This window comes from Aspergillus tubingensis (assembly GCF_013340325.1).
Source record: "Aspergillus tubingensis WU-2223L DNA, scaffold_4, whole genome shotgun sequence".
NCBI classification, from domain to species: Eukaryota; Fungi; Ascomycota; class Eurotiomycetes; order Eurotiales; family Aspergillaceae; genus Aspergillus; species Aspergillus tubingensis.
The window spans coordinates 1706451-1734042 of record NW_023336278.1 but is presented as its reverse complement, the minus strand read 5'-3'; the positions used below and the strand labels follow the sequence as shown (position 1 = coordinate 1734042).

The following is a 27592-nucleotide window of genomic DNA, read 5'->3' as shown; positions in this document are numbered from 1 at the left end:
CTACTCTCCAAATTGCCTGCCATCAATTGGTCCAAACTGGACTTCGTTTGATGACATGACTCGCACCGTGGACGAGATCAAATACGAGACCCCTTCTTCATGGGAGCACAAGAGCTTGGACGTTGCCGAGGATGGCAGGCGACTAGCTCCCCATTCCGACACAGCTCGTCCGAAAGGCCGGATACGACGATCCATGACTGCCTGTCACACATGTCGGAAGCTTAAAACAAGATGTGATCTAGATCCGCGCGGTCATGCGTGCCGTCGCTGTCTATCTCTAAGGTCAGTAGCAACTCATACTTGCCATTTCGAATTTTGTTTGTCCTATTGGGCGCGACATGAATTTAGTCGTGGAGTGTAACTGTCCCGATTTTGCTGACAGTCCACGATTTCTGTAGAATCGATTGTAAGCTGCCAGAAACGACCGATCGGTTCCAAGACAGTGCTGCGATGTGGCCAGACGCCACCTCGGCAATTCCCTCCATTGAGGAGCGCCTCACCTCCCTAGAACGATCCATGAGGGAGATGACGGGCATGATGCGGCAGATGCTAGATCACTCCCCAGGTTTCGCAAATACTTCAATTCCGCACTTGACAAAAAGTATCATGACGGATGATACTGCCTCCATGGAGGGAAGCCCGTCGTCTCCCTTCCTGCCTAAACCCGTTCGCCTCATTCAGGACCTCCAGTCCGACTTCTTCGGAGAAGCAGAAACTTCCCCCGTTGACTCTCCCCTCTCCAGTGACGGTGCCGCCAAGGGCGCTATCGACTCCAAACTATCCCTCAAATTGTTGCAAACGTATGAGCCTACCTGATAGACAACTACCAAGATAGCTGCTAATGCTTGGCGCAAATCAGGTTTGTCGATCACTTCGGTGCCTGCGTTTCTATTTACAATCTCTCCGATATCCACAATGACATGAAAGCCCCCGACTCTCTACTGTATAATACTGCATGCCTTCTAGCTTCACGCTATGTCCCGGGGATACCAGCGTCTGCTGTGCATGCTCTATATCTTCAAGTGCGACATGCGGTAGTCAACATCTTGTGGGAGAAACCTCCCCTGAAGTATGAGACCCTCCAAGCACTTGCACTTCTCTGTCTCTGGCCAGCAACCGCCCAGAAAGAGCCACCCATGGACAGCTGGCTGTTGAGTGGCATCTCAATCAACCATGCGATTATTGCGCTTGAGTTTATAAACTATGCGCCCTCGGAAGTTGTGGTGGACAATGAAACGGCTGCGCAGCTGCGGCTATGGAATACATATTGCTTGACACAGCTACAGTGGGTTCCACCTGATACCTCCTGTACCCAATATAGCTAACACACATTAGTTTTGCGGTCGGCAATGCGCGTCCATTCCATATCCAGCAGAGATACCTTGATCACTGCCCACGGATACTGGAGCACCCCGCAGCAACCTTGGAGGACGCCAGGGTTGTCGCGGAAATACAGCTCTATTTGATTACATTGCGGCTCCAGAGCAATAGCAGTCGAATGCGGTTGGCGGACCTTGACTATGAGGAAATCGAGCGATGGAAGAGGGAGTGGGCTCACCTTTTCTGTAAGAAGCCTGCCAGTATTTCCCGGGGACTACCACTGACGAGAGAAACAGCTGGTGAAAGTTCCACATTGGAGCTGAGCCTTTGGTTCTGCCAGACACTCCTTCACCGCACAGCAATGAGGCTTCAGCCCAGATCCGACAGGCTCGCATCTGAGGTTCTGCAAACCTCACGTCTGATCATATCGCGATTCCTCCAGATCCGGTACTCTACCGCATTGAGCCTTGTCGACCAGGTCTACTTCATTGTCGGCTACGCTGCTCTGAATTTGTGTGATTTCAACCTCATGGACCCGCTCATCGAGCAGGTGCAGATGTTCCTGCTGCATCTCGCGCCCAACGAAGACCATATCGCATACCGGTTTTCGTGCATGGTCGCCGAGTTCAAGCGGCGATGTAGCAGTGCGGAATGCAATGATCCGTCGTCCACGGTCAAAGGGTCTCCGTTGTCATCCTACGGCGACAGTCGTAAGATGAGCATGGGTCAAGCACCGTTCATGCCACCGCTCATGGATGGCATGATCGAGGGGTACGGCTTCGAGCAACTGATGCCAGAAGTCATGCCGAGTTCTTTTCCGGATGGGATACTCAACGGAATGCCTGTGACTGGGCTAGCAGCGTATCGGTCAGCGACGCTGTAATAATTCAATGAGGTCAAGCAGGAGAGGGACATAGGTGGGGTGGGTATGGTAATAGCAGTAGTACCACCAGGGATAACCTGCCTGCAGTGGTGTGGTGATTTAGTTTCTGCCCATGGACTGGGCTGAACCTAGCATGATGACGTGCAACGAAAATGATAATATCCAAGGCCTGGCACTAAACAAACAAAGATAAAATAATATATTTTAATCCACGATCCACCACTACCACTACCACTACCGCCGGATCCATCAGGTAGTTACTTATTTAGTTAGTTCAGTTGCCTTCCTGCACAGTCCTATTTAGTTAGAGGGGCCCGTGCCACGAATCATCACGTAATTGAGCGAAGTGCAGTGCCGCTTGCTTTTCCTTGCAACTTACAACAGTTACCTTCACATGCCAAACTACTACTTACTCCTACCACAGACCACCAGGCTGCAGTAGGCCCCAGCCAGCCACCATTTCCTAATCGGATAAATCTCCGACACCTGCCTATTACTATCCTATCCTATCCTATCCTATCCTCCTTTTCGGACCGTTCCGTGCTTCCGCGGAAGACAACAACATTCCATGTCATTCTGCTACCCAGAGGGGAGGGGTGCGAGCAAGGAACCAATCTGTACTACTGTACTTACCTACTAACTTATTCACTTGTTTGTCAAATTAGTACATTCTAGGAAAGAGTACTGGGTAATCGTCATCGAAGAGAAAATAGAAGATAGATAATTCTCCGATCGATCGGGTAAGTACATACTAGTAGTAAGTAGTAGTATGTCCTTTGACCCCCCCTTTTAACTCCACTCCACTTCACTCCCCTCCCCGGTAGTAAATGATGATGATGCGGTGGCTGCTGCACTGCACTGCTGCACTGCAGTACAGTCAGTCAGTCAGTCACTCACTCACTAAGGAACGAGGTACTGAGGAGGGGGCAGTGGGAGTGGGAGGCAGAGAATTACTACCTACTACTTACTCTTATAAGTCGATCACTACCTAACCATCTATCTATCTAGCTATCTATCTGTGTAGAGAAAGGAGGTGAGAGAGTAGGCGGAAGGAGAGGGGGGTGTAGTTAGAGGGATAAACTTTTTGTTCTTGTTCACTTAATTAATTTAATTTTTGGAGTAAGTTGGGTATTTTCATGTCACTTACTGTTTTGGGGGGATTTGACAGGATGATCGATTTGATTGATTGATTGATTGATTGATTGATGCTGCAGATAGTAGGTCGTCTTGTCATCTCGCTTGCCCCGCCCGTAGATGGGTTGTATTCGGATGAAGATACTCGATGGAGGAAGGTAGGCGGTTCTTTTTCTTTTCCCTTTTCTTTTCTTTTCTTTTTCTTTCTTTTCTGAATGAATAGGATTTATCTATGCTTGTATGTAGTATTATTGATTTGCTGCGGAAATTGGCTGGTGTTGATGATAGTAGTAGTTAAGTTTAATCCGTTGTTTCGTGTGGTTGTAGTGACCGACCTTGGCTTTGATACACTAAGGACTAGGTATCGGTATTACTACGTCCGTGGTATATATTTTATCCACCCTAAATGCAAAAGGAAATGGGTACTACTCAATTATATAAAATGTTCTTGAAGAATCCATTACACATAGAAATATTCCAGCACCTATCAAAATCCACTAATAGGACAAGGCATACTGAGACATCCCAATCACGTCATTATAGCAATAAGCACCTGAGCGAAAATTCTACAAATCAATGTCAGCATCTAGATCACGATCACGGAGGCCAACTTCTAGTGAATGATACACTTACACAGTGTAGCTCAAGAACAACATTACTCCCCCAGCATGCTTGAAGACGCTCATCGCGGAACCTGTGCGGATATGTCAATTTATCAATTCACGAACAATGTATGTGATGGACACGCATATAAACATGGCTTTTTCAAACAGATAGGTAGGAACTAACTGCAAAATGAGCTTCCATTAACCAACCTATCCGCGGGATAGAGGATCCGTGGTAATCCGCTCTTCATGGGGACTGGCACCGAGCCATTTGAGTCGACTGTCAAATTCGAGCAGGTATATATCTCCATGACCTTTTGACCAGCGGTGTAGCCTGTTCCCGGGAGGGAGAGAGTGTACGAGGACCCAGAGGCGCCGAGATTGGAAAGAACCGTGATGGTTTGGGTGCCGTTGTAGCCTTTGCGCATGGCAAGAGTCGAGGTGTCTTGGTAAATCGGGTAGTTCTGCGATAGAGTTCCACAGTTAGATGCACTACGCAACGCAAGGATTTAATGGTGGCTCACTTTGTAGGTGAGATATCCGCTGTCTTGGCTTATAGCGTGGGTACGGATCTTGTTCGATGTGGCGATATGAGTGTAGAGCTCGCTGGTGGTCTTGTAGCCCGAGAGCCACGTCGCTTCGCGGTTGTAGGGATCATTGCCCCCGCTGTAGTGCTGTTCCTGACCGGCGTATATAATGGGGATGCCGTCGGCTAGGATGGTGAACGTTGCGGCATTTTTGGCTAAGGACATGTCGCTTGTGTAGCTTCGGGGGTAAGCTAATGTGCTCGTTACGATGAAGTTGGAAGGAGATGCTTACTTGGCGAAGCGAGGGTTATCGTGGTTCTCGACGAAAGTCCCCAGAAGCGTAGAATCTCTGCAGGTAGATTTAACGGTGTTGATCATGTTATAGAGGTCGCTGATACTGCCATTGGTGGATTCGAAAGCTCGGAGGAGTGGATAGTACCTATTGCAAGTCATTGGCGAGCATTCATCGGGGTTATGCGTATGGCTTACATTGGGTAATTGAGCACTCCGTCCAAGTCATCCTGATAAGGACAGGTGTATGCGGCGTCTCCATCGAAGACTTCTCCGATACAATATACGCCTGAAGCATTATTGTAGCCGGGCCAGAAGTTCTTCTGAACGTTCTTGACTGTGTCTATACGGAGGCCGTCGACTTGATATCTGTTAGACTATGTCCTATAAATGGTAGCAAATATTGAAGCAGAGGTAGGAATACCGGAGTAGTTAGAGACAAGCGTCTCGACCCAGTCATACCACATATTTTTCACATCCGTACGGGTAGTGTCGAGATCCGGCAAGGCGACGGTGTTGTCGCCTAGCCAGCAGTCTTCAACATTTGTCTGATTGTTGTAATTAGAGATCCAACAGAAGTTGTGAAAGTACTTTTGCGAGTTAAATGGCCTATAGACACTGTAGTCCACAGAGTTTCCCGTGCCATTGTGACCCTATCGTTGTCAGATATGAAGCCAACTTTCTGGGGGGACTGAGAACATACCATGTGATTGGCAACGACGTCCACCATGAGGTACATGCCCCGTGAGTGAAGAGCTGAAGCCAGAGCTTTGAGATCGTCTGCTGTACCATAGTGGGAGTTGAGGGCGTAACTGTCTGCATGGTAAGAAGGAAATACATGCACTGGGGTGATAGAGGTAACATCTCACGCATCCTGCTGCCAGTATCCGTGATATGCCTGTCCGTAACCGGTATCTTGGGGGATCTGTTCAGTTACTGGTGTGATCCAGATCGCTGTAAAGCCCATTCCTTGGATATAATCCAGCTATCGAATGTTAGATTCCCAGACTGGCGTTGATAGAGGTAGTGCTGCAACGACGATGGACCGACCTGGTTGATGATGCCCTGCCAGGATCCACCGCAATATTGCTACGATTGTCAGCGGGTCATTTGCAAGATCTAGTTCATGCTGCGACTAACCCGGGCGCTCAAATCACACGAAGCAGTGGTAGAATTATCGGTTCGTGCAAAGCGATCGGTCAGCAGGAAATAGATCGACTGGGAGCGCCATTCTGCAGGCGTGGCTGCCAGAGCAGTGGCCAAGAAACTGAGGAAGAACAGAATGATCGTCATTCTTCTGGTCAGTTTCTGTTTGACTATACTTATATTTAAGGAGCAATTCGCTCTAATGAAGGGAGGATGATATGATTTATACTAGGCTATCCATAGCCGGTCAGCTCCTTCGGATTGAGTAAGGCCAACATGACAATGTGAGTTGTCACTTACTATCGGAAGACTATTCGACGGGTCCGATCCCAGAACTCTATAAATAGCGATTACATGCGTCTCCGTGTCTTGGAAACTAGGCTGCCTATTAACGATGTACCCGACCGTCAGCTAGATGGGAATGAAAGACTTCACCTATGAACGGATAAAGATGCGGGGGATTTCCATCGGGCCCTGGCGATCATGGGTGGATGTCGTTGACTGGCAGGGGTTCTCAGCGAATAGTGGCCACAGGCCGGCGGTTTCCTCCCCGGCGGCCTTTTTTTTGGCAACTACTATACAGAGCTGCGCGTCAGAAAGAGTACCTTCCCTGGTGACTCGTCAACGGCTGGGTGTTGTCAGGCCCGTTTACAGAACATAGTTATACAGGAATGCCGTGGTGGGCGGTAAAAGAAAGGTTGATGTTAAAATTTGTATTCTAACCAAATACCTACATTGCAGGACATTAACTGCCCTACCTATCTTGCATGCTGTACGCGCACACCTGGCTTGTGTCTGACACTACCATTCTAGCACCCAGTTCTCCGCCCATGCGCCGCCATTCGTCAAGTTCTGCAACCCCCCAACGAACAGAACCTGCGACGTGGAGTTGTATGTGATGGATCCTGGCGATACTGTCTTTCCATTGAGAGTCACCGCAGATGGCTCCTTGTTCACTCCGAGCACCGTCACATTAGCAAGCGGGTTCCTTTCTTTCCATCTCCCTTGCGCTGACGAGCGCAGGCTTGACCGTGATGCGGTGAAGCCCACACGAAGTGTGGCATTGGGATAAATGCTCTCCCCATCATCGAGGTAGAGCTGCCCCGACGCGGTTCCGTTGCTTCCTAGTGCGGCCAACAAAGCCCAGGGAGTTTGCCGGGCTCCACGAGTGGTCAATGCTGGCTCTTGCATCGGCAAGATGTTTCCACCTCGTACATAAACGGGAATGTGGCCCAATGGTGCCGAGATGGTCGTGTTGACTCCGGGCTTCGCATCAACTGCAGCCTGGGTGTACCAGTCGTACCACACTTCGCCATGTCCAACCCCCGGGAATACGCCTTTGACCGTATTGACCAGAGGCTCCAGTACCGGAATCACCATGATGGCCGGTCCGACCATGAATTGGGTCTCAACCGCAGCCAAAGTTGGGTCGTTGGGGAACTCCCAGGAAAGTGCGCGCATTACAGTGGACCCCGTAGTGTGGGCCAGGTCAAACAACGTATAAAAGTAAGGTAAGATAGCGTACCGAATCCTCATCGCGGACTTGGTCGCTTCAATAACAGAAGCCCACCGATAAGGCTCCTGTGGGATTGTGGAGAGCTCATTGTGGTTTCGGTAGAATGGAAAGAATGCGGACAGTTGCATCCATCGGTTGCAGAGCTCCTCATCCGAGTTTCCGGTAAACCCACAGGTGTCAGCACCAAACATGGGAATGCCGAAGAGCGAGAAGGAAAGGGCTTGTGAGATGGAGTAGTACATGGACCACCATTTGGAATAATTGTCACCGCCCCAGTGGCCCGCCCATTTGCCAGAGCCAGCGAAAGTTGAGCGGCCAATGATAAATGGCCGCCGCTCATGAGACCAGACCTCAAGCAGACCATGGTAGGTAGCGTTCAATCCTTGATGCCCGTAGAGACCGTGTACATCATATTCCTCAACACCATCAATATGGGTTGCGTTTGGCGACACTGCATGGACGCTGAGATCATGGCCTTCTTGATCATGGTTGATTACATAGGGTGGGTGCTCCACATTGCGAACACCAGGCGTGGGCGTTGTGCGCAGATATGACACCGAGGTCGACGTGCTGGTTGCGGTTGCTGCGGCCTGGCTGGAAGCGCCTGCCGACGCCGACGCCGCCTCTGTAGCGTTGGTAATATTGAAAGCCTCCGGGTAGTCATATATGATATCGCCAGGCTCACCGGGGAGAAGGAACGGTGGGTGTGCCGGGTTAAGAGTCAGGTTCCCGGTGCCACAGCTCCCGACACAGAAGGATGAAACTTCAGACATGTCGTACCACACTCCATCGAACGCCACTTTCTTCGACCAGATGACCAGTTCGTTGGCCCAGAACTCCACTGCCTTGGGGTGATGCCAGTCAGGGAAGACTGTATATCCTGGCCAGACGGCTCCGATATAGAGGCTACCATCGGGGTTCTTGAGGAAGACGTCATCCGCAGCTCCTCTGTCATATGTAGCGTATCTGTATTGCTTATTAGCACATGGACAGCTATATAAGTTGACATGGTACACTTACGCATCAGAGGCATTTTCGGGATTAGGAATGTAGAGTGCCGCATCAACAATGGGTACATAGTAGCGTCCGCTCTCATGTAATTTGCTGAGGAATTCGTCGCCCTCGCTGTAGGAAAAGCGATTCTGATCGTTATCGAAGTTGCGATATCCGTGCATGTAGTCGATATCGGTCCTATATAGATGTCAGTCCGGTTTTAGACATAATGGACAGGTACAATACGCACCAGATATATTCCAGCGGGATCTCGAACTTCTCAAAATTCGCGACAACGTCTGCCAGATCCGACCAGTTGTTGTAGCCCCAGCGACATTGGTGGAATCCAAGAGTACTGTATTGTTGCATGGCCGGTAATCCCACGGTGCTGGTAAGATATTGCCTGGTGACATCGGCCGGGTTTGGGCCCGAGTAAAATGTCAAATCGATTCCTCCACCTAGGGTCCGCCAGATCAACTTCTGGGGCCGGAGGAGTATCTCCAAGCCATGAGAGTTTCTTAGAAACACGCCATGGGAGAGGGAAATATATTTTTGCGAGGCATCGGTCTCGCTGCTTTTGACCGGAACATAAGATCCATTTTGCCTGTCTCCCTTGTAATACCTTGTATCCAGATAGAAGGGATGCTGGCCGTAGATGTTTCTAGGAAGAGTAAGTGTCAGGAGTGGAGCCAAAGATGCGGGTCTAATCGGCACTCACTTGTCAATAGGAGTCCCATCATCCGAAGGATATATGGTGAGATTAGCATCTCTCTGGAGGCGAAACTGGGTGATATGCTCCCCAAGGCCATACAAGTTATACTCCTCGGGAAGAGCCGTTACAAATTCGATAAATTGGTCTTCATAAACAAGCACGGTGCCTTCTGTACTGAAGAGAGCGTCGCCTGTAGCCTTTCGGATCACCTTGAAATTGAACGACGGCTCATTTGACCATGACACAGAAAAATCGCTGTCGGAAACAGATGCATTCAAAGAAGCTTTGGGCCTAGGCACCAGATTCTCTGAAAGAAAGTACCAGGACGCATTTGTGGAGTCAACATGAGTGGGAAGAATCTGAATGTTCAATCGATCCGAATCCTGGTACTCCACAGACAGTGTCAAGGAGTCAACATCTGTGCCGTATACGTTACATGGCCTGCCCGCGAGCTGAAGACTAGCAGTGAATCCACGTGAATTGTGCTGCACTTTTGAGGCCTTGTAGCCCGGACAAACCGACTGCGCGTTGGCAGCCTGTGGATCATCGATGTTGGCAATCAGCTGCGCACCGACATCTGCAGAAGCAGGAATGGTGAACTGAGGCTGCGAAGAAGTAGTGGTGGATAAGCGCGACTGGCTCGCCCCATAAGCCAGAGGGACAAGCCAGGCTCTGGCGAGGAGATCAGTCAACTTCACCATGGCTCGCTTAAAGAGGCACGAGGCACGGTCGCGTTATCATTGATGAGAATGGAGCAGCTATAACCCGTATGTATTCAAGGAATTCTCGTGTTATTTATACATAGCTGGGCTGAGGCGACCGGATCATCACTACTAGGAGTAGCCTCCTATTGACATGACGCTGTGCGACCGTATCTGAAGGCTCATTGCGCCGGTGAATTCCCGACGTGTAAGGGGCAAACGGAGATACATTTTTATGGATTGCGGAGAATCGGCAAAGCTAGCGAGCGAATTGAGTTCATTATGACCGAAGAAGAGGAAGAGAATGGGGCAGGTAACGAGCAAGCACCTACCTGATTGAAGATATTGTTGGGCTGGTACTACAGCACCTTATTGTAGGCGAGGGACAACTGGAGAAGCATCGACCCCAGTTGGCGGGGGAGCCTGGGGATTCTCCAACGATGATTTGTTGCATCGGAGAGACGAGAGTGGATACTGCCGAGTACCGTATTGATGCCTGAGAGGCCTGGCAGCCAGACAATCAGATGATGAGCGCACGTTGATTGGCTCTCATCCCGATAAATCACCGAGACCCCCTCAATTCGGGCTTCGGCTCTGACGATTCTTGTGCTCCAATCCAGTTGACAATCGCGACCCGACCACTTCGCGCGGCGCCTTTTCCCACCTTCCCCAGAATGCTCCCGGTGAAGAATCTCAATACCACACTTTTCGATGCTGGCTGGTTTGAAAACTAGGTGGCACTCAATCTTGATTTCCAAACCTAAAATGAAGGGCATTGAAGGCGGGGACGAATGAAGATGGGATCTACTAGTGAAGACACATACCAGGGGCCCTGACTGCGAGGCATTTAATGGCTTTGATAATCATCTCATTCCTGGGTCACATATTCTCGGCTTCCCGAGTGGGATGTTGTTCATCAGTGTTACGTGAAAGCTCTTCCGGTCCATCATTAGCATGAATCCCATCGTCAGCGAGTCTCTGACTCTGTCAGCTTTTGCCATAGGAATTCACCATGACAATGCTCTGTGCAGGGGTGCTGATTCTCCGAAAGTACTCCGTAGCGCATGGATGATATCCTTGGTCGAATGATGGATCCTTCAGGCCGACCCAGCGACTGATAGTATCTCACACCACCCTCGCACACAAAGGGTCGCCGGAGGGAAAAGGGTCGTCTGCAGGCAATATCTTCCATGATGGCTCCGTGAACCATATCCTGGCACAGCCTACACTTCTTTCGCCGTTAAAGGAGATGACTTCGGCCATTTCGTCTGGAGTATACCTGACCCGCGTCATGGCTCGGGCGGAGGGTCCACCTGCTAAGCCAGGAAGTCTTTCTGGGACTAAAATACTAGTAGCTCCAGTCGAGGTGATAGCCTCTTTGGCTCGAACAACGGGCCGAAATGAACAGGCCAGTCGTAGCAGGTTAATAGAAAGTGGCTCATACCGCGGGGTCCGGGTAGCCTGGAGTTGCCGACTTTCTCACGGTGTCGCTTCCCCGCCGCCCTTCCCCAGATTTCTCTCCTTGGTCTCCCCTCCTTTAGCAATCGCATGATTCTCGGTGACTGCTCACCTTGTGGCCATCTTGACCACCGAAACTTGTCCGGCGAGCATCACTCTTTCTCAGAATACAATGAAGTCTCCAGAGTCTCGCTCCACTGCTGTTGCTACTGCTAACTTCTGACGGGAGTCTCACACTTATCACCGCATACAAATGGACTCACATCCTTCCCCCACCAAGCAAAAGGCCCCCAAGCAAGCCTGCGACAACTGTCGTCGACGTAAGATCAAATGCTCGCGCGAGCTGCCCTGCGATAAGTGTCGACGCCTGCTTCTTTCTTGCTCCTACAGTGATGTGCTCCGGCGCAAAGGGCCCAAGTTTCGCACCTTATATCCGCTTGCGCCCATTCATCCACTGGTATCAAGACAACAGAATCCATATCAACACAATCCGTCACATAATCCACTGAACAAGCAATGGACTACAGATGGAGTGGGCTATCCGTTAAGCTCACCACTGTCGCCTTCCTTTACAGTGGCAGACCCTCAATACTTACCCCATGACGCCCCTGAGCCGTTTTCTCAGCTTCCTCCGCCAGAGCTAGTCTCCTCGCCCGATTCAACCAATTCATTGTCAGACTCTAGTATGGCACTAGTGCGCCCTTATGCACGACGCCTGTCCGCTCCGGTGCTACTGGCTCATGTGAACGTTTATCTGAAGTATCTGTTCCCCATCATGCCTGTGGTCCGGAAGGAGGAGCTCCAACAAGATTGCCACCAGCCTGAACGTTTGTCGCCCCAACGGTATGCCTTTCTTGTCGCCCTATGCGCAGCCACACACATCCAACTCAAGCTGGATGGCACAGCATCTGTCCCAGAACCTTCACACCTGCAAGCCGGGATTGACGGGCATTCCTGGATGTCCGGCGAAGAGTTGCTGGCTGAAGCAGTACGCGCAAGGAAGGATTGCGACCCAGTAGATGGAATGAATATAGAAAGTCTTCTTACGTCTTTCTTCCTGTTTGCTTCGTATGGCAATCTGGACAGACAGGACCATGCCTGGTTCTACCTCTGTCAAGCAACTTCCATGGTCTTCACGCTGGCACTCCACCGGGAATCAAGTTATGTGGATCTGAGTATCGAAGAAGCCGAGGAACGGCGCAGGGTGTTCTGGCTACTGTTTGTCACAGAAAGGTAGATGCGTCCTCGGAAAGCATTTACCAGTCTTCGACTAATATGAATTAGGGGCTACGCACTTCAACAAGCGAAACCGGTAATGCTGCGCAATTCGATCCGCAAGCCGCAAGTACTTTGCTCCGAAGATCCTATCTTAGCATACGGTTTCATCAATCTTATCAGCATCTTCGAGAAATTGACCGTCAACCTCTATGACTGGGTCTCTGCGGGAGGCATGGACGGCTCGTCCGAGATGCCCCCTACGTCTGCTATTCAATCTAGTCTCTGCAACGCGATCTCGGTCGACGGAGTTTCGGAGATCCAAAAGGTCGACATACTCATCACCCAGCAATGGCTACAGACAGTAATGTGGAAACTTTCCATGACTCGCGCCACTCAGCCTGGGTCTCGCGATGAGGCAGTCCTCCCCTTTCACCTCCCCGTCCTTGTCGGCAAAGCCGTTATGAACGTTATTGGTGCTGCATCCCAGGGAGCTGTTGACGCTCACGGCATTGGCATGGTTAGTACATCAGTTCCAACTTAGCACATGCCAATGCCAATTACTAACAACAACATAACAGGAACAAAAACTATTCGACCTGGGTTCCTCAGTCGCAGACGTGGCACGATCGCTCAATACTAAAGCCGCGCACCGTCTTACTGAAGCGGCCGTCGATCCCCGCGAACTCCTTTGGGGCATCCTCACCACCTTATCACGCATCCGCGGCTCTCAGTCGTACCTCTTCCCCTCATTGTTGGAGCGATGCAAAGGTGCTATGGATTTCACCTCCCCCACGTCAATGGGCAATTTCCTCCCTCCATTATCCACTGCCCCCACATGGGAAGAGGAAACCGGGCTCGCCGTTGTTACTGTTCCGGAGAATCCCGATTCCCATGAACCAGAGACAGCACTAATGGAGCCACTATCGCAACTTCTACCCACTCCACAGGTGCAATTTCCGGAAAACAATCTTTTGAACTAAGAAAGGAACTACGATGATGACGATGCTGGCATTAATTCGAGTTTGTTACGACTTTGCTTTTGTTATGATACCATTTATCTGGAGACTATGTGGCAATGTATACGGCATGAAGGTGAATTGTATGTAATAAAGCATGTATATAGATGATGAGACTATCTATTTATTATCGATTGTGGTCGAATATTAGCTCTATCACCATGCGTTGTGCACTTAAAAGGGAAGCCATCGCGCCATTGTAAGTGAATTCATAGAAGCGAAATGGACTTATTCAAAACATCATTTCTTTATTTCAGTCTAATTGCGCTATACAAAGCAACACACCCGGGTCCATCAAAAATAAATGTACAATTGGTATGAAAGTGTAAGGGAAAAAAAAAGTAAGAAACCCAAGACTATGTACCTGTATCGCGCACGAATCTGATATCATCCCAAGCTAAACAATCAAGTTTCATGATCTATGCGCCGTAAAAAAAGAAGAAAAATTATGAACGTGGCTAGCGTAGAAGAGGGGGTTGAGGGGGATACCCCTTTTCATATATAAGTGAAGAAGTCAGGGAGCGGGACATGAGATAGAACCTGTAGCTTGTAGAAGCAATACAGGTGGTTTTGAAGATGGATGAAGGCGGGGCGGCAGGAGGAGAATGGGAGGGATTGTGCGAATAAGTGTTGCGCCAAATCTTAATGCAAACAGGCGGGCGTTCTTAGGCTGCTCGCCAGATCAACTCTAGAACTTGATCACCTTTCTCCGGGTCACGGTGGACGTACCATTGACGGACGCGGTTTCCGTCAATGATGGCGTCTTCGTGCAGGTAGCTAATCTTTCCCTCGTCCTTTAAGCGGAGAGGACCAAGCTCATGCAGATATGACTCGAAAACAGCACCGTTGTGGCTGTCCCACGTGAGCTCCATGCTTCTGTCGCCTGGCTTCTTCTCGCTGCTATACTTCACCACCGAGAAGCCGTTGGTGAGGATCCAGCCATCTCCAAAGTGCCATTTCCGCAGGAGACAAGAATCACCGCAGATTTCGGTGACCGCACTGGCTTTGGCCATGTCCGCGTGGAACCAAGACTTCCAGTGATGCACTGACAGCGGTGGTTGCCGTTCCGCCTCGAAAAACCCAGACACATCGCCCATCATGTCGAGCTGGTGCAGGCGGTGGTCGATGGTCAAACGAACACTGGTGTACTGGTAGATGCAAAGAGAGATTCTGCGGTCGCCCGTCACATCCATTCTCTGGCAGTCCTCGAATACTTCCGGCCGGCTCAATTCTTGGATCAGAGGCCGGGACAAGAAGACGCCTGCGCCTCCAAATCCCATCAATCCAAACACTCCAACCTGGGGAATACTTTCAGACAGTCCACCCACGTACATGGGTTTCGTTTCATCATACTCCTTGAGCCCTTTGACCAACTCTGGCATCGAGAGGAAGAATGTATCATCGTCCATGACGCACGACCACTTCGTTTCGGGACGCGCATTCTTGGCCAGGTGAGGGACCAGCGAAAAGTATCGGCGCTGGTACTCTTCACTCGACTCCGATATTGAGAGATTTATTCCAAGCGCATCGGCCTTGAGCAACACCTCGTGTGCCCTCTCATCGGGCTCAACCAAGGCAAAGATATGAGCATTTGTATAACCCGCCCAATGAGAAAACGCGTCCAGGGAGTCGTTCAGCCGTTCTATCGTCGTAGCGACACCGAAGTCGATGTGGGACGCATCCGCATGTCTGGGGGGTATCGGGACTTGGAGGGACACCGGGTTTGGTATTAAGCAGTCCTCATGCAAGAGCTCCTCCGGTAGATGAAGTTGGTCGCCATGGGGCTTTTGCGGGAATAAAGGAACTTGGAGACGTTGTGACAGCGGCAAGACGTTGCTGGGAGATTCAGAGGCGACTACTTCGCGTCGCACGTACTGGGTCAGTTTCTGGACATTCAAGCGGCGGAGAGCCTCGAAGTCCGGCTGGCAGCCAACATCGGAGGTGATGGTAATGTTGGAAACAGTTTCCGTGGTGACCGGCTGGGATTCTAGACGGGGCCAAAGGAAAATGGTGAAGCTAGTGACGATACAGCTGATGACGACAAAGCGCAGCAGCTTTCTCTTCCCCATTGATGACCGCGGCTTGTCCGCAGGTTTTGCCCACATTCTCGATTTTCCGTGTCTCTCAAGTATAATCCCCGGCAAATGGATGGCTAGAGTAGGACGAAATAATCACAGTGATCGCACTAACAGTGCAAGACCATGTCGAATCTTCCGGTAAGAGGGGACAAAGGGGGTGGTGAGTATCGGGGGGAAGGAGGGGAGGGCCGGATCCTGGGCGAGTAAAGGAGGGAAGATTGGCAGCGAAGAAGGGGGGAAGGAAACGTGGAGAGAAAAACCCAGAGGATAAAATGAACAGCAGACGATCTCTGGACCCCAACGGATGAAGGAAAGAAGAACGCGGAAAGAATGACGAAGGTCAGCGGGCAAGCGACAACGTCAATGGAGCCAAGGTTGAAAGGGAAGGCTGATAGGCGATCAACGGGGCTCCAAAGCAGCACGGCGACAAGAAACACCAAGAAACAAGCACTTGCACGGCTCGAAATTGGTCGGATCTGACCTGGCGGAGACCGGCGACAAGCCAGGGATCGGCCATGCCCTGGACTTTGGGAAGATGGGACGCTGGAAGCCACGGATGGAGTCTACGATGCTTGGTCGAATAAGAGCCGGTCTGGCCGTCAGGGCACACCTGCTCGGTGTCCACTGGGGGCCCTCGATCGGCCATTCAAACACGCTCTAGGAGATTTTAGTCTGATGCTTTCGTCTCCAATGTCTCCAGCGATGGACGGTGACACTCTCCCCCAGGGTTGCGTTAGGGGTCCGCCTTAGTGGTTTACCCTGTACCAGTTCCCCCATCGCCATGGCTCATGGCGCGGTCGCATTCTCGCTTCCGATGGCAAAAGACGCCGCCAGCCAGAGGGTTATCATCTATGGTAGTAGCAGAACCTAACACTGTACACTACCCCTAACTTATTGGTTGGTCTGCTGTCTATTCGGTTGCACTAGGCTAGACATCCGCGGGACAGCCACCGTCGCCGCAGCAGCTGGTGGATGGCACAACCGCCCGTTGATTGACGCGCATTCCACTTGGGGGCGATGGTCCAACCGGGCAGCGGGGGCGGCGGCTTGATGACGACGGCTGCAGGCGAATCGCTTGGCAGTGCGTCTCATGATGGGCTTATCGACTTACTTATCTGGTCGGTAGTGTGTCTGTGTCGCCAACCAGTTGCATAGTGAGAAAAGCCCTGCTGCGGGTTGGCGAACTGACCAACAAGTGGTGCATGGGCATGTGTTCTCGTCTCGAAAGCAAAATAAAAAGGCATCCTTCTGCCAATACAACCTCTGGCACGAGATGTCAAGAAATATTTGATAAGTTGACTGTCGCTTTCTTTTCTAGTGACCACGCGTCGACTCCATCAGGGAATTATTCTCTTCCTTTTGCGAACCACTCGCCGTCGCAGCCTTTTTCCGGCACTGCAGCCTCATGAGATTTGCTCCAGTCGCTTTAATTTCCCATGGCCAACCGCGGTGAATCTGATGGATTTCTATTATCGCTCGTCGTCGGATGAGTTTGCGAGATATGATATGTAGTCTAGCTCCTATGTCTTGGGTAGTGATAATAATAGATGTCGCTAAAGCTAATTAACACCACTAGTTAAGTATAAGCATGGGTTTATATTGCGTGCATGAATTAGTACCACCTATACACAAATTAATTGTGTATTCTGAAGGCAGACGAATACTTTCTATCGAATCTGTGCATCTTGGTTTCATGGATTCCTATACAGTTGCTTCGTTGCCCCAGCTGAACGGCTTATCGTCAAAGGCTGTCTGCTTGTTTTGGTGTAATCTGCCCCTGCATAATTCCATGCAACGTTGGCCAGAGAAGAGTAATCAAAAGCAACGCCGTGGCGCGGTGAGTAAGGGGCATAAAATGTGAAGCACAACGGCCAGTAGTCTAGACCATTACTGGGTCTTATTGTTGCACAACAGGGTTGACATTAGATCAGTCAAGAACCCCCCGACAACTGCATAATTTAGTCATTTCATTTCCGCCTTGAACAAAGTCACATGGGGAGCCGGGGGGCTACGGTGGGCGCTCCCGCACACTTGTGCAGAGTTCCCCAATGGGGAAATATCTCGATCCCGCACACATGGCTTCCAGCGGAGGCCACTTGCCAGATCATCCTCGGCCAGTCTATACTTTCGACTTTACTACTCGCTTATTGCATATGTCCTTTTTTGTGACTCGATAAATAATCCTCCTCTCCTTACCTCCGAGCCCTCGTCGGGCCCCTCATCCCGTTCCGCGTTCCGCCAATTGACACACATTCCGCTATGGCTGCCCAGTCGCTGAGCTCGTTGCTACAACGGGCATCCATTGACGACCACGAGGAAGTCCTGCAGTCATGCAATGCCGCTCTGGCCAAGTCGAAGTCGGACTTGCAGGCTCAGCATATTAAGGCGGTTGCTCTGCTGAAGCTTGACCGCTATGAGGACTGCCTGCGAGTATTCGAAGAAGCCGGTGATGGCTTGAAGAACAGAGCGGCTTTGGAATACGCTTATGCTCTATATAAATGCGGCCAGCTGGACCCGGCAATTGAGGTGGTATCTCGCGTCGCCGGTGAGAGGGGTGCACTGCATTTGGAAGCTCAAGCCGTACGTTGTTACCTTCCAGAAATACCATCTACACCCGGATATCTTCTCTTATAGTGTGTCCGCTCATCCTAACTCTCATCTTCCATAAAGAGCTACCGTTCCGAGAAATTCCGTCGCGCTGCCGAGATTTACGAAGAATTGTCGAAAGACAATGCGTCACTGTCGAACGAAGAGAACGATCTGCGCATCAACTCGTGGGCTACGGATGCTCAGCTGCAGTGGAAGGGCTACCCCCAGTTTGTACGCCATAGCAGGCCGATGCGGGATGATCTAGAGGCATTCGAGACGGTTTATAATGCAGCTTGCTTGAGTATCGCCAAGGGCGAGTTCCAGCAGGGACAAGTTCTATTGACTCGGGCTAAAGGTTCGTGTGCTCAACCCCGCATGACGCACGAGAATAGTAGCTGATCAGCTTTACACAGAGCTCTGTCGTACATCGGAGGATCTCACTCCTGAAGACCGGGCTGCCGAGCTTCTCCCGATCGCCGTACAGCAGTTGTACGTCTTGCTTCGCCAAGGAAAGTCGGAGGAAGCGCAGTCCGTCTTGGAGGAAATTTCCGTCAGCGAGTATGTTTGTCACAGAACCCTAGCTGGACTTGAACATCGGAAGCTCACATATCTCAATAGCATTCCCGAGCTCTCGACGAAGAAGATCGCTCAGACCAACATTACGCTTGCCCGTGGCACCACCACTACCAATCCCTTCGCTCTGTACAAGGCTCTTCACGAGATCCCCGAATCCACCGACAGCGACAAGCTCTTCGAATACCAAGATAACCTTGCGACGGGAAACTCATACTCGGCCGACCTCCTCGTTCAGAAATACGATGGCATCATCCGCTCCACCTCTAAGGCGCTCGCTCAATCTGGCTACCCCTCGACGGAACCTCGTGCCAATCTGCTTTCAGTCTACAACGCTGCCGCTCATGCACGTGGAGAAACAGGCACCAAGGCCCTGAAGCGGATACTATCTGCGCTCGACAGACGGCCCAAGGACCTTGGCCTTGCCCTCACAGCCGTCCAGCTCTACGTGGGTGCGGGCAACACGACGTCCGCAATCACAACACTAGAGCGAACCCTCCAACTGCTCGACGAGTCCATCTCCGAGCAAGACAAAGCAGTCCGCTTCAACCCCGGCCTCTTGAGCATCCTCGTCTCCCTCTACAAGTTGGAGGGCCGTAAAGTCCAGATCCGGACCGAACTCGCCAAAGCCGCAACCTACTGGCAGAGCCAATCCGCCGAACCACCAGCCTCCTTGCTCCGCGCCGCAGGAGCATCCCTCCTGCACTCCTCCGATCGCTCCGACCTCGCCAAAGCCGGCGACCTCTTCAAGTCCCTCTACCAGAAAGACTCGACCGACCAGTTCGCCGTAGCAGGCTACGTCGCCTCTCAGGCAACCATCGACTACTCCAAGGTAGAATCCCAGGTCGACAGTCTCCCCTCCGTCGCGGACCTGATCTCAGGCGTCAACGTCGCCTCCCTCGAAAACGCCGGCATCTCCCCCTCCTCCGGGGCCAACGCCGCCGCCGCCGCCGCCATGGCCGGCGCCCGGAAGAGAAGCGCAAAGGACAAGGAAGACCGCGCAACCAAGCGCGTTCGCAAGGACCGTCTCCCCAAGGACTACGACCCCAGCAAGACACCCGACCCGGAGCGCTGGCTGCCTCTTCGCGACCGGTCTTCGTACCGCCCAAAGGGCCGCAAGGGTAAGCAGCGCGCTGCGGAGCGCACACAGGGTGGTGTGGTGAACGAAAAGGCTGAAGAGTCCCCGGCTCCGCCTACTCAGAAGGCCCAGGGAGGAGGTGGCGGTGGAGGTTCTAGCTCGAAGAAGAATAAGAAGAAGGGCAAGCGGTAGATGCAGTTGATAACCACCGCTTTCCTTTTTCTTTTTTTTTTCTTTCCCTCCCCCTTTCTTTCTCACTTTCCCTCCGTTCTTGCATCGCATTTGCTGGCAGGATACCAAATCTAGTTGTTGTTGTTGCATGTTGCAGAGACGAAGCATGTGGAATGATATTTGATAGTCTCGGGTTGTAGCTAGATAGAGCACACGCTGATGAGTGAACGGCCTCAATCCTCCATCGTGAATAGCAATCTGAGCCGTATTATAATCAATGATATGCATGATACACAATAAAACTGTCCCTTGGATCAACTGCATCCCACTAGACTCCGTGCCGTAAATAGAGACCATAAGCATGATGCACAAGGTAATTAGTATTAAAAAAAAAAACAATCCTAGCTTGATCAACGACCCCGCCTGGCAAACGCAATAGCAATCTTCCCACCATTTCCCTCCACACATGCCCTCAATAATTAGATCACTCGGCAGACAAACAATTCAACCCAATGGAGTCCGAATAGTCCCGCACTGCCGATCATACTGCTCAAAGATGGTCTGAAACAGTCTCAGATCCTGAATCGCATCCTTCGCCGTGGTCTTCACAGCCCTATCCTCCGTCAAATACGCATGCAGCGCCTTCAACTCCTCACGATAGCTCTCCTCCCACGCACTCACCGTCTCCGATTTTTTCATCTCCCCATTCTCATCAACAGTCTCGACAACCACCTTCACCCCGTGCCGTCGACCATACGGCAGGCCGTACTGCACGCTCACGGTCTTAGTATCGCCGTAGATGGTCAGATGCGCATCGCATCGAGGCACCGCATCAGTTCCGGTCTCGTACATCAGCGTGAAGGCGTGTTCGCTCTTTCCGCCACTATAGTAGTGAAAGACAGCAGAGTAATAGGGTTCGTTGACGGAGATGCTGGACACGGCGTCCGGATAGCCGAGGGTATCGCGCATCAGGCCTAAGTCATGACATCCCAGGGACGCGAGGAACTCGCACAGGGCGACGCGCTCTTTGCTGAGGTCTTGGCCGAGGAAGGCTTCTTCGAGGAGGCCCTGGAGGAGCTGCGGGCGGGTTTTTCCGGTCATGGAGTCCGAGGGGGAGGAAGGGGGTGAAATGGGGAAGGGTTGGCCGTGTCCGTTCACCTCGTTCCAGACTTGCTTGCGCGGGGCAGTGGCCGTGTGTGCGGAACTGGGGCCTGCGATGTTGCGGCATCGCGCGTAGTAGATGCGGTCGAGACTGGCGACTTCTTGTCGGAAGACGGAGGCGATGCTGGGGGCGTAGCGACGAGCGCAGGCGACGAACACTTTGGCGCCGTTGGGGGCGTGTTTCTCGGCTTCGATGATGCGTTTGGCGCTGGGGATGCTTAGGCTTAGCGGGGTTTCGACCATGACGTGTTTGCCGGAGTGGAGGGCCGCGATGGTGTAGGTCTCGTGGTACTCGTTTGGCATGAAGTTGAGGATTAGGTCGATGGTTGGGTTGCTGAGGATGTCGTCGGGAGTGGGGGCTATTGGGATGGCGGTGCTGGTGCTGGTGCCGTGCTGCTGCTGGTGGTGGTCATGGTCGTTGCAGATGTTGCCGTTGATGTCGGTCTCGTATGACAGGGGCTGCTTGGAGCCATCGTGGATGGCTTGGACCTGGAACGAGGTGGGAAGCGCACGGAGGGCTGGGAGGTAGATGGCTTGGATGGCTTTGGCGCCTTCGTCTGCGGTGAGGATTCCCACGCGCAGGGTGGTTGAGGTTGAGGACATGTTTTAGTTTATTTGGATGTTGGGTTCTGGTGAGACGCGTTATGGCGAGGTTAGTGTTTGTTTCTTTCGTTTGGTGGAGAGAGTGATGAGAATGTGAATCACGTACTTGTTTTGTATGTAGTAGATTAGTTGTGCTACTTGATGGAACTCAATCGTCAGGGAGGGATAAGAGTGAGGATGAGCTCTGAAGATTGAGCGACGGTGAAGAAAAGAACATGGTCCGAACGTTCGAGGGATGGAATGAACAAGTCTTCCGAAGGGGGAAGTGAGGTGAGCTGGTATGTATGTATGTATGTATGAGGTGCAAAGGGGGTTAAACCGGTAATAATGATACCGACTGGGTGAGCTGCACTCAGTCCCTTGGAAGAAAGTATTCAGCAACACTGCAGTGAGGTGTTTGAGATGAAACAAGGGATAAAGAATAGCTTTGGGGATGCTTTTTTTCAAGGGTCCTCAGGGAGAGTTTGTGCTACTGTTCTTTGAACCTGGTCGCAGGGATGTGAAGCTTTTTCTGCACCGGCGATGGCATGCATGACATCAGTGGCTCACCGTGGAATCTGGTCTTTGTTGCCATCCTGCCCTGTCATCGTCTGTTCTTCGATTTTATGCTTAACGCTCTGAAATGCTCTAGAAGGTCTGATGAAAATGTTATTTTAGACTACACCAGGGGTCCTGATGGTCTGGTCTGCTCCAGCCGAGCTAGTGATGTAGCTTGTTTGGCTGCGCCGATCCGTGCGTTCTGTCTGTGTGTCCCCGATGATGCCTGAGATGAGGGTCCATCGTTGATTCGGCAGATTCTCTACGCTGCAAGCTTATTTCTGACTACTGCATGCAGAGGCATGGTCAACTATGGCCCCCAATCCCATGACAGCCGTGATTCCGAGCACGAAATGGCGAGGGTCAGCTGGGATGGTGATGGCTTGTTGGGTTTGCTGTGAAGTCAGTCTGCAGTCATATTGAGTTATCATGTGCTGCGCTTGGTCGGCTGTGGCTGTACCAGCTACTACTATACATGGAGGCGTAGGTCAATATCGTATACGAACTGTTCTGCTCAAATATGGTGAGAAGAGTGCTTGTCAGCAATTCAGCCTTGCCAGGTTCCAAAAGAATCCATCTAGCCTGATTCTTGAGGCTGGCAGGAAGAACACCAAATGGATGAAATCAGCCCTACGGAATCATCCAGAATGCTTCTGGGGTGCGGGGAACGGGATGTAACGATTGGCTTGTACAGACTTTGGATGTAATGCACTCCTGCAGGGTTCCAACAGGCTATAGTACATTTGTACTGATCTGTAGTTCCCGATACATTTCCTTAGAAACCTCGGGATCACTAGAAAAATTCGTTACTATTATGCGATATTCATCGCGACGATCAATAACTGCCGATTTTCATCATAGAACAAGTAAGTCTTAAGTGAGGGAAACGGGGCAGCTGGGTATAGCTTCAGGACACAAATCACCAGTGGGTCTATGTGAAAAGAGGAAGGAGTGGGCCAGTCGTCATCCCGAGGTCGGCTAGTCCCAGTCCAGCTGTTTTAGCACTTTAGCTCTTGCTTGGATGGATCTCTTCACGGGCAGTGCTTTTATAGTGGCAGTGACGCCGTAGTGCCGTCGGTTTTCTGCTTTCCTTCTGACGCCATCTTTTTTCCACCCATCATCCTATCCCCTTCTCCATTTCTCCCCGATTTATTGTTTTCCCCCCCTGACTATACTTCTTCTATCTACTACCTACTGACTACGTAGTTGGACGTCAGCTGCTTCGAAAAGATGGGGGTGAGTGCCCAACATATTCCTTTTACATCTTGCTTGCTCTTTTTGTTTTTCTTCTCTGCCCCGCGTATCTGCCCCGCTTCACCTCAGGTGTTTCTGTGTTTCTTCTTCTGTTTCTTGAGACCATACTATACTACTATAATTACCCCAAGACTACTATTTAGCCTCGAGCAGGCTGCATCGAATACCACCCAACTAACCGCTGCACCCTGCACGTCCTCTTTTAGTTTGCATCCAAGATCGCCGGCAGTCAAAACCCACCACCCAACAACATGAGCGCAAACAGGCCCGGCGTTTATGGAGGCGCACCTCCGACAGGCTATGCTGGAGGTCCTCCAGCTGCACTGCAGCCTGGCAACAATCCTTCTTCTAGTGGTAATCCTGTGAGTCCCCGCCCTACCGGGCAAAACTAAATCTTTAGTGATCCCCTCCGCCCCTCTTCTCCCGTCCTTTCTTTGAACCGTTCAATTTTATCCCCGGCGTCTTTACCCAGTTCGTTTTCAATTTATCACTTTCCACAAAAAGCTGACGCATCTCTTTGCGACCACCAACAGCAACAGCAACAACCCCAGTATCAGGCTTATCAAGGCTCCCCTGCGCCATCTGGTGGTCCGGTAAGCTAGAACTTGTTTTTTCCTTTTCTCGTGCCTTCTTTCTTTCCTCGATTTTCTCCCCCAATTTTCGCTTTCATTCGGTTGGCACTGCCCCTTCTCACTGCTGGGTCACCCTCTCCCTTCCATCGTGAGAGTTACTCTCATCGAATGAAAGAGAGCCAGGGTTCACCTCCCTCTCCACTGTGGCCCCCTTCTGCCCCTCCAACTTTCTCTTCGCGCCCGTGTCACACTTCTGCTTTTCTATTTCTTGCCCTCCTCGCCCCTTTGCTGGAAATTCTGGACGCCATCTTCAACTATGTCGCGACCTTATTATAACCAATACGGCTATCCGCCTCAGCTACGCCCGGGTTCGGCCCAGCAATCCCCATATCCGACTTCGCCGCCCCCGCAGCAGCAGCAGCAGCAGCAGCCTCAGTATCAAGCCTACGCGCCTTCGTCGGCCCCTCCAAACAAGCCGGTTCCCTCACCATCGCCGGGTCCGCACCCAGCTTATTCGGGTTCTCAATCGCCCTATCCAGGCTCTCAACCATCTTACGCGGCGCCCGCTTATCCGTCGGCATCTCCGGCTCCTCAGGCTTACTCCCCATCGCCCTATGGGTCTCAGGCACCACCGCCGCAGGGCTATTCGCAACCACCTCAATATGGTACTAGGGAGCCTCCATCCGGACAATATGGACAATCACAGCAGGGCTATAACAGACCCCCGCCTCCCCCGCCACAAACTCAGCCCTATGGAGCTCCTGGACCGCAGTATCCTCCACAGCAAGCCTCTCAAGTACATACTATATCCCAGATACCCGCATTTGTTTGCCAATGATCTGCAGTCGTGTTTCTCGCGTATTCGCTTAGCTTTGACTGTGGTGTGACCGACATGCTAATTTGATTCAATGGTTTAGGGCCCCTCCTACCCCCCGCAGAATGCACCTTACCCCGGCGGACCTGGTGGACCGGGAGCGCCTTACGGTGCCCCTGGAGGTGCTCCTCCCGCCGCCCGCGCATCCGACCAGCAGATCGCTGCCTACAGACAGCTCTTGATCGGAACTATCCAGGAGAAACGACTCCAGAGCTTCTGGCCCCCAGAGAGACTGGATCGATTGGTTCAGACGCTGGCCAACGAGGCCCCAGGAAAGGTCAACAAGCTGATGCACGAACTCCGTGTGCCCCAAGAGGTGGCTATGGACATTATGAAACTGTCTCTGTTCGACGTCATCCTCTATGTTGATGACAGCGGCTCCATCGAATTCGAAGAGCGCGGCGTCAGAAAGGAGCAGCTGGTGCAGATCATTGAAATTGTTGCTGCTGCAGCATCTACTTTCGATGAAGATGGCATCTCGGTACGGTTCATGAACAATGCGGAGCAGGGAGATGGAATCCGCAACGCAGAGGATGTTGGCCGCCTTGTTTCGCGCGTCCGCTTCCAAGGCCTTACTCCCCTGGGAACCAGCTTGCGCAACAAGGTCCTCGATCCCATGGTTGTCGGCCCGGCCAGAGCAGGTCGCCTGCAAAAGCCAGTTCTTGTCATTACCATCACGGATGGACAACCCGCCGGAGAGCCTCTTGATAGCGTCTCTAGCTCTATCGGCTACGCCGTGAGCGAGGTCGCTCGGACTCAATATGGACAGGGTGCCGTTTCTTTCCAATTCTCGCAGGTGGGCAATGACACCAAGGCTCGGGATTTCCTTGCCTCGCTGGACGAAGACCCGAGAATTGGCTCGTTGATTGATTGCACTTCCAGTAAGTCCACTTACGCTAGTAGAGCCCTTTGAGCATAACAGATTTACTGATGTTGTCAACAGACTTTGAGGTTGAACAGGATGAAATGTCACGCGCTGTGCCACCCGTGTACTTGACTCGTGAACTCTGGGTATGTTCCAATTCACACATCACACTGCAATTTATTAACTATTCTAGTGTGCTAAATTAATGCTTGGGGCTATTGATTCCTCGTACGATACCAAAGACGAGAAGGCCGCTGGCAGAGCTGGTGGAGCCGGTGCTCCCCCGTCTGGACCTCCCTCTGGGCCTCCCTCTGGGCCTCCCGGAGGAGCGCCCCGGGGTGGACAGTACGGTGGTGGCTACAGTCAACCCGGATATCCCCCTGCTCCCAGCTACGGTCAACCTCAGCAGGGCTACGGAGCTAACCCAGGCTATGGCCAGGGATACGGCCAACCCCCCTACCAGAGCCAGGGTCAGGCCCCAGCACCGGGATATGGCCAGCAATACGGTGGTGGATATGGTGCACCCTCTCCTCACCCCAACCAGCCTGGGTATGGACAGTCCTCTGGCGCGCCACGAGGCTACTCCCCCTACCAGGCACCCCAGCCACCCAGGTACTGATAGACCATGTTCGCTTGTCTTATGAGATGGAATTGCAAGGCAGGGGCGCAAATGTGAACTCTCTTCTTATTCTTAGTGATTGTTGTTTTATTCAGACGTTAGCAAGCAGAATTCCGTAGGCGGGAGAACATGGCTGGCATGGCGGGCTAGGAGAAGGGCACGGATAGACCCAGTTACATGATTAGCTTATTTGTGAAGCAAAATTGAGCCATGGAATAATGATACTTCCGTGACCACACTTATCTGACTCTCATCGATTATTGATTGACATGGGATTGACATGGACCAGTGTCGCGATCTTCAAAATCTCCCTACCAACGACGACGTCATCCCTCAGCAGGCCCGCCCCGCAGTCATCACGTGCACCAATCACGTTACACGCTGAGTCAGCTGCATAGTACCCACCCATTCCGGCATCCCACATCGTTGAACGCCTTGCATATGACTTCCACAAGTAACGTATCCTCCCCGAGAAGCACAATACATGACTGCCTAGTATCTATCCTAGCCCTTGAAAACTCTCATATCCTCTCAAATAAGAAACATCTTATCTATCTATCTATCTATTAAATGAATACATCATGATCATCGTCCATCAGACGGCCATAATTTCCCTGTTTGCTGATATCAAGACAGACAGACAGGAAGGCTACTAGGCAGCTGTTCAAACCAAGTTTCTTTATTTATCGCCCATGGGTAGTGAGCGAGTGTTGTAGTGACAGTAATACTTACTTACTTTCTACTTAGTTACCGCGCGGTAATAACCTCCGCCGCCTAAATGATGTGTGTGTGTGTGTGTGCAGGGTAGCGTGGGATCCAGGGAACTGGATGGACCGTATGGTATGTCAAGGGTGGGGAGGACAGGAACAAGGAATATATCTATGTTTCGAGTTGTTGAGTGGTATACGCATATCTGGGGTGTTGGGGCCGTGGTTGGGGTGAGTTCGGTTTGGTAGACTATGGGTTTTTTCTTCGGTTTAGGTTTTATGGAGGGAAAGGGGAACATGAAGTTCTTGAGGAGAAGGTTTTATAATAGTTATAGATGGAAATAGATTGTTTCTGAAAGATGATCTGACAAAAACTAAGCTAGAAGCAATT

General features: G+C 51.5%; 8 protein-coding genes across 8 annotated transcripts; 4 read left to right on the top strand and 4 right to left on the bottom strand.

Moving 5' to 3' along the window:
• Positions 1-55: 55 nt before the first annotated feature.
• On the top strand, positions 56-2203 carry AtWU_03109 (transcriptional activator of proteases PrtT; the record flags this gene model as incomplete). Its single annotated transcript, XM_035498222.1, has 5 exons — positions 56-282; positions 399-800; positions 860-1285; positions 1336-1565; positions 1617-2203. 5 exons carry the CDS (start codon positions 56-58, stop codon positions 2201-2203), a joined length of 1872 nt encoding a protein of 623 aa, XP_035354115.1.
• A 1663-nt stretch (positions 2204-3866) lies between these two features.
• On the bottom strand, positions 3867-6053 carry AtWU_03108 (alpha-amylase; the record flags this gene model as incomplete). The annotated part of the gene is made up of 11 exons (XM_035498221.1): positions 3867-3903; positions 3971-4031; positions 4127-4406; positions 4467-4707; positions 4762-4908; positions 4959-5121; positions 5185-5413; positions 5464-5572; positions 5630-5745; positions 5811-5849; positions 5901-6053. 11 exons carry the CDS (start codon positions 6051-6053, stop codon positions 3867-3869), a joined length of 1575 nt encoding a protein of 524 aa, XP_035354114.1.
• A 654-nt stretch (positions 6054-6707) lies between these two features.
• AtWU_03107 (glycoside hydrolase family 31 protein) lies at positions 6708-9828 on the bottom strand (the record flags this gene model as incomplete). The annotated part of the gene is made up of 4 exons (XM_035498220.1): positions 6708-8388; positions 8443-8613; positions 8666-9076; positions 9134-9828. 4 exons carry the CDS (start codon positions 9826-9828, stop codon positions 6708-6710), a joined length of 2958 nt encoding a protein of 985 aa, XP_035354113.1.
• A 1711-nt stretch (positions 9829-11539) lies between these two features.
• On the top strand, positions 11540-13484 carry AtWU_03106 (putative C6 transcription factor (AmyR); the record flags this gene model as incomplete). The annotated part of the gene is made up of 3 exons (XM_035498219.1): positions 11540-12519; positions 12571-13021; positions 13083-13484. The coding sequence occupies 3 exons, from the start codon at positions 11540-11542 to the stop codon at positions 13482-13484; spliced, it is 1833 nt and encodes a 610-aa protein (XP_035354112.1).
• Positions 13485-14185: 701 nt separating this feature from the next.
• On the bottom strand, positions 14186-15625 carry AtWU_03105 (glycosyltransferase family 31 protein; the record flags this gene model as incomplete). Its single annotated transcript, XM_035498218.1, has 1 exon — positions 14186-15625. One exon carries the CDS (start codon positions 15623-15625, stop codon positions 14186-14188), a length of 1440 nt encoding a protein of 479 aa, XP_035354111.1.
• Positions 15626-17857: 2232 nt separating this feature from the next.
• On the top strand, positions 17858-20030 carry AtWU_03104 (signal recognition particle subunit SRP72; the record flags this gene model as incomplete). Its single annotated transcript, XM_035498217.1, has 4 exons — positions 17858-18178; positions 18269-18542; positions 18601-18745; positions 18806-20030. 4 exons carry the CDS (start codon positions 17858-17860, stop codon positions 20028-20030), a joined length of 1965 nt encoding a protein of 654 aa, XP_035354110.1.
• A 483-nt stretch (positions 20031-20513) lies between these two features.
• On the bottom strand, positions 20514-21773 carry AtWU_03103 (Gfo/Idh/MocA family oxidoreductase; the record flags this gene model as incomplete). Its single annotated transcript, XM_035498216.1, has 1 exon — positions 20514-21773. One exon carries the CDS (start codon positions 21771-21773, stop codon positions 20514-20516), a length of 1260 nt encoding a protein of 419 aa, XP_035354109.1.
• A 1767-nt stretch (positions 21774-23540) lies between these two features.
• rfeF (putative transcription factor RfeF) lies at positions 23541-26494 on the top strand (the record flags this gene model as incomplete). The annotated part of the gene is made up of 6 exons (XM_035498215.1): positions 23541-23546; positions 23771-23926; positions 24098-24157; positions 25054-25891; positions 25954-26021; positions 26069-26494. The coding sequence occupies 6 exons, from the start codon at positions 23541-23543 to the stop codon at positions 26492-26494; spliced, it is 1554 nt and encodes a 517-aa protein (XP_035354108.1).
• Positions 26495-27592: the final 1098 nt, after the last annotated feature.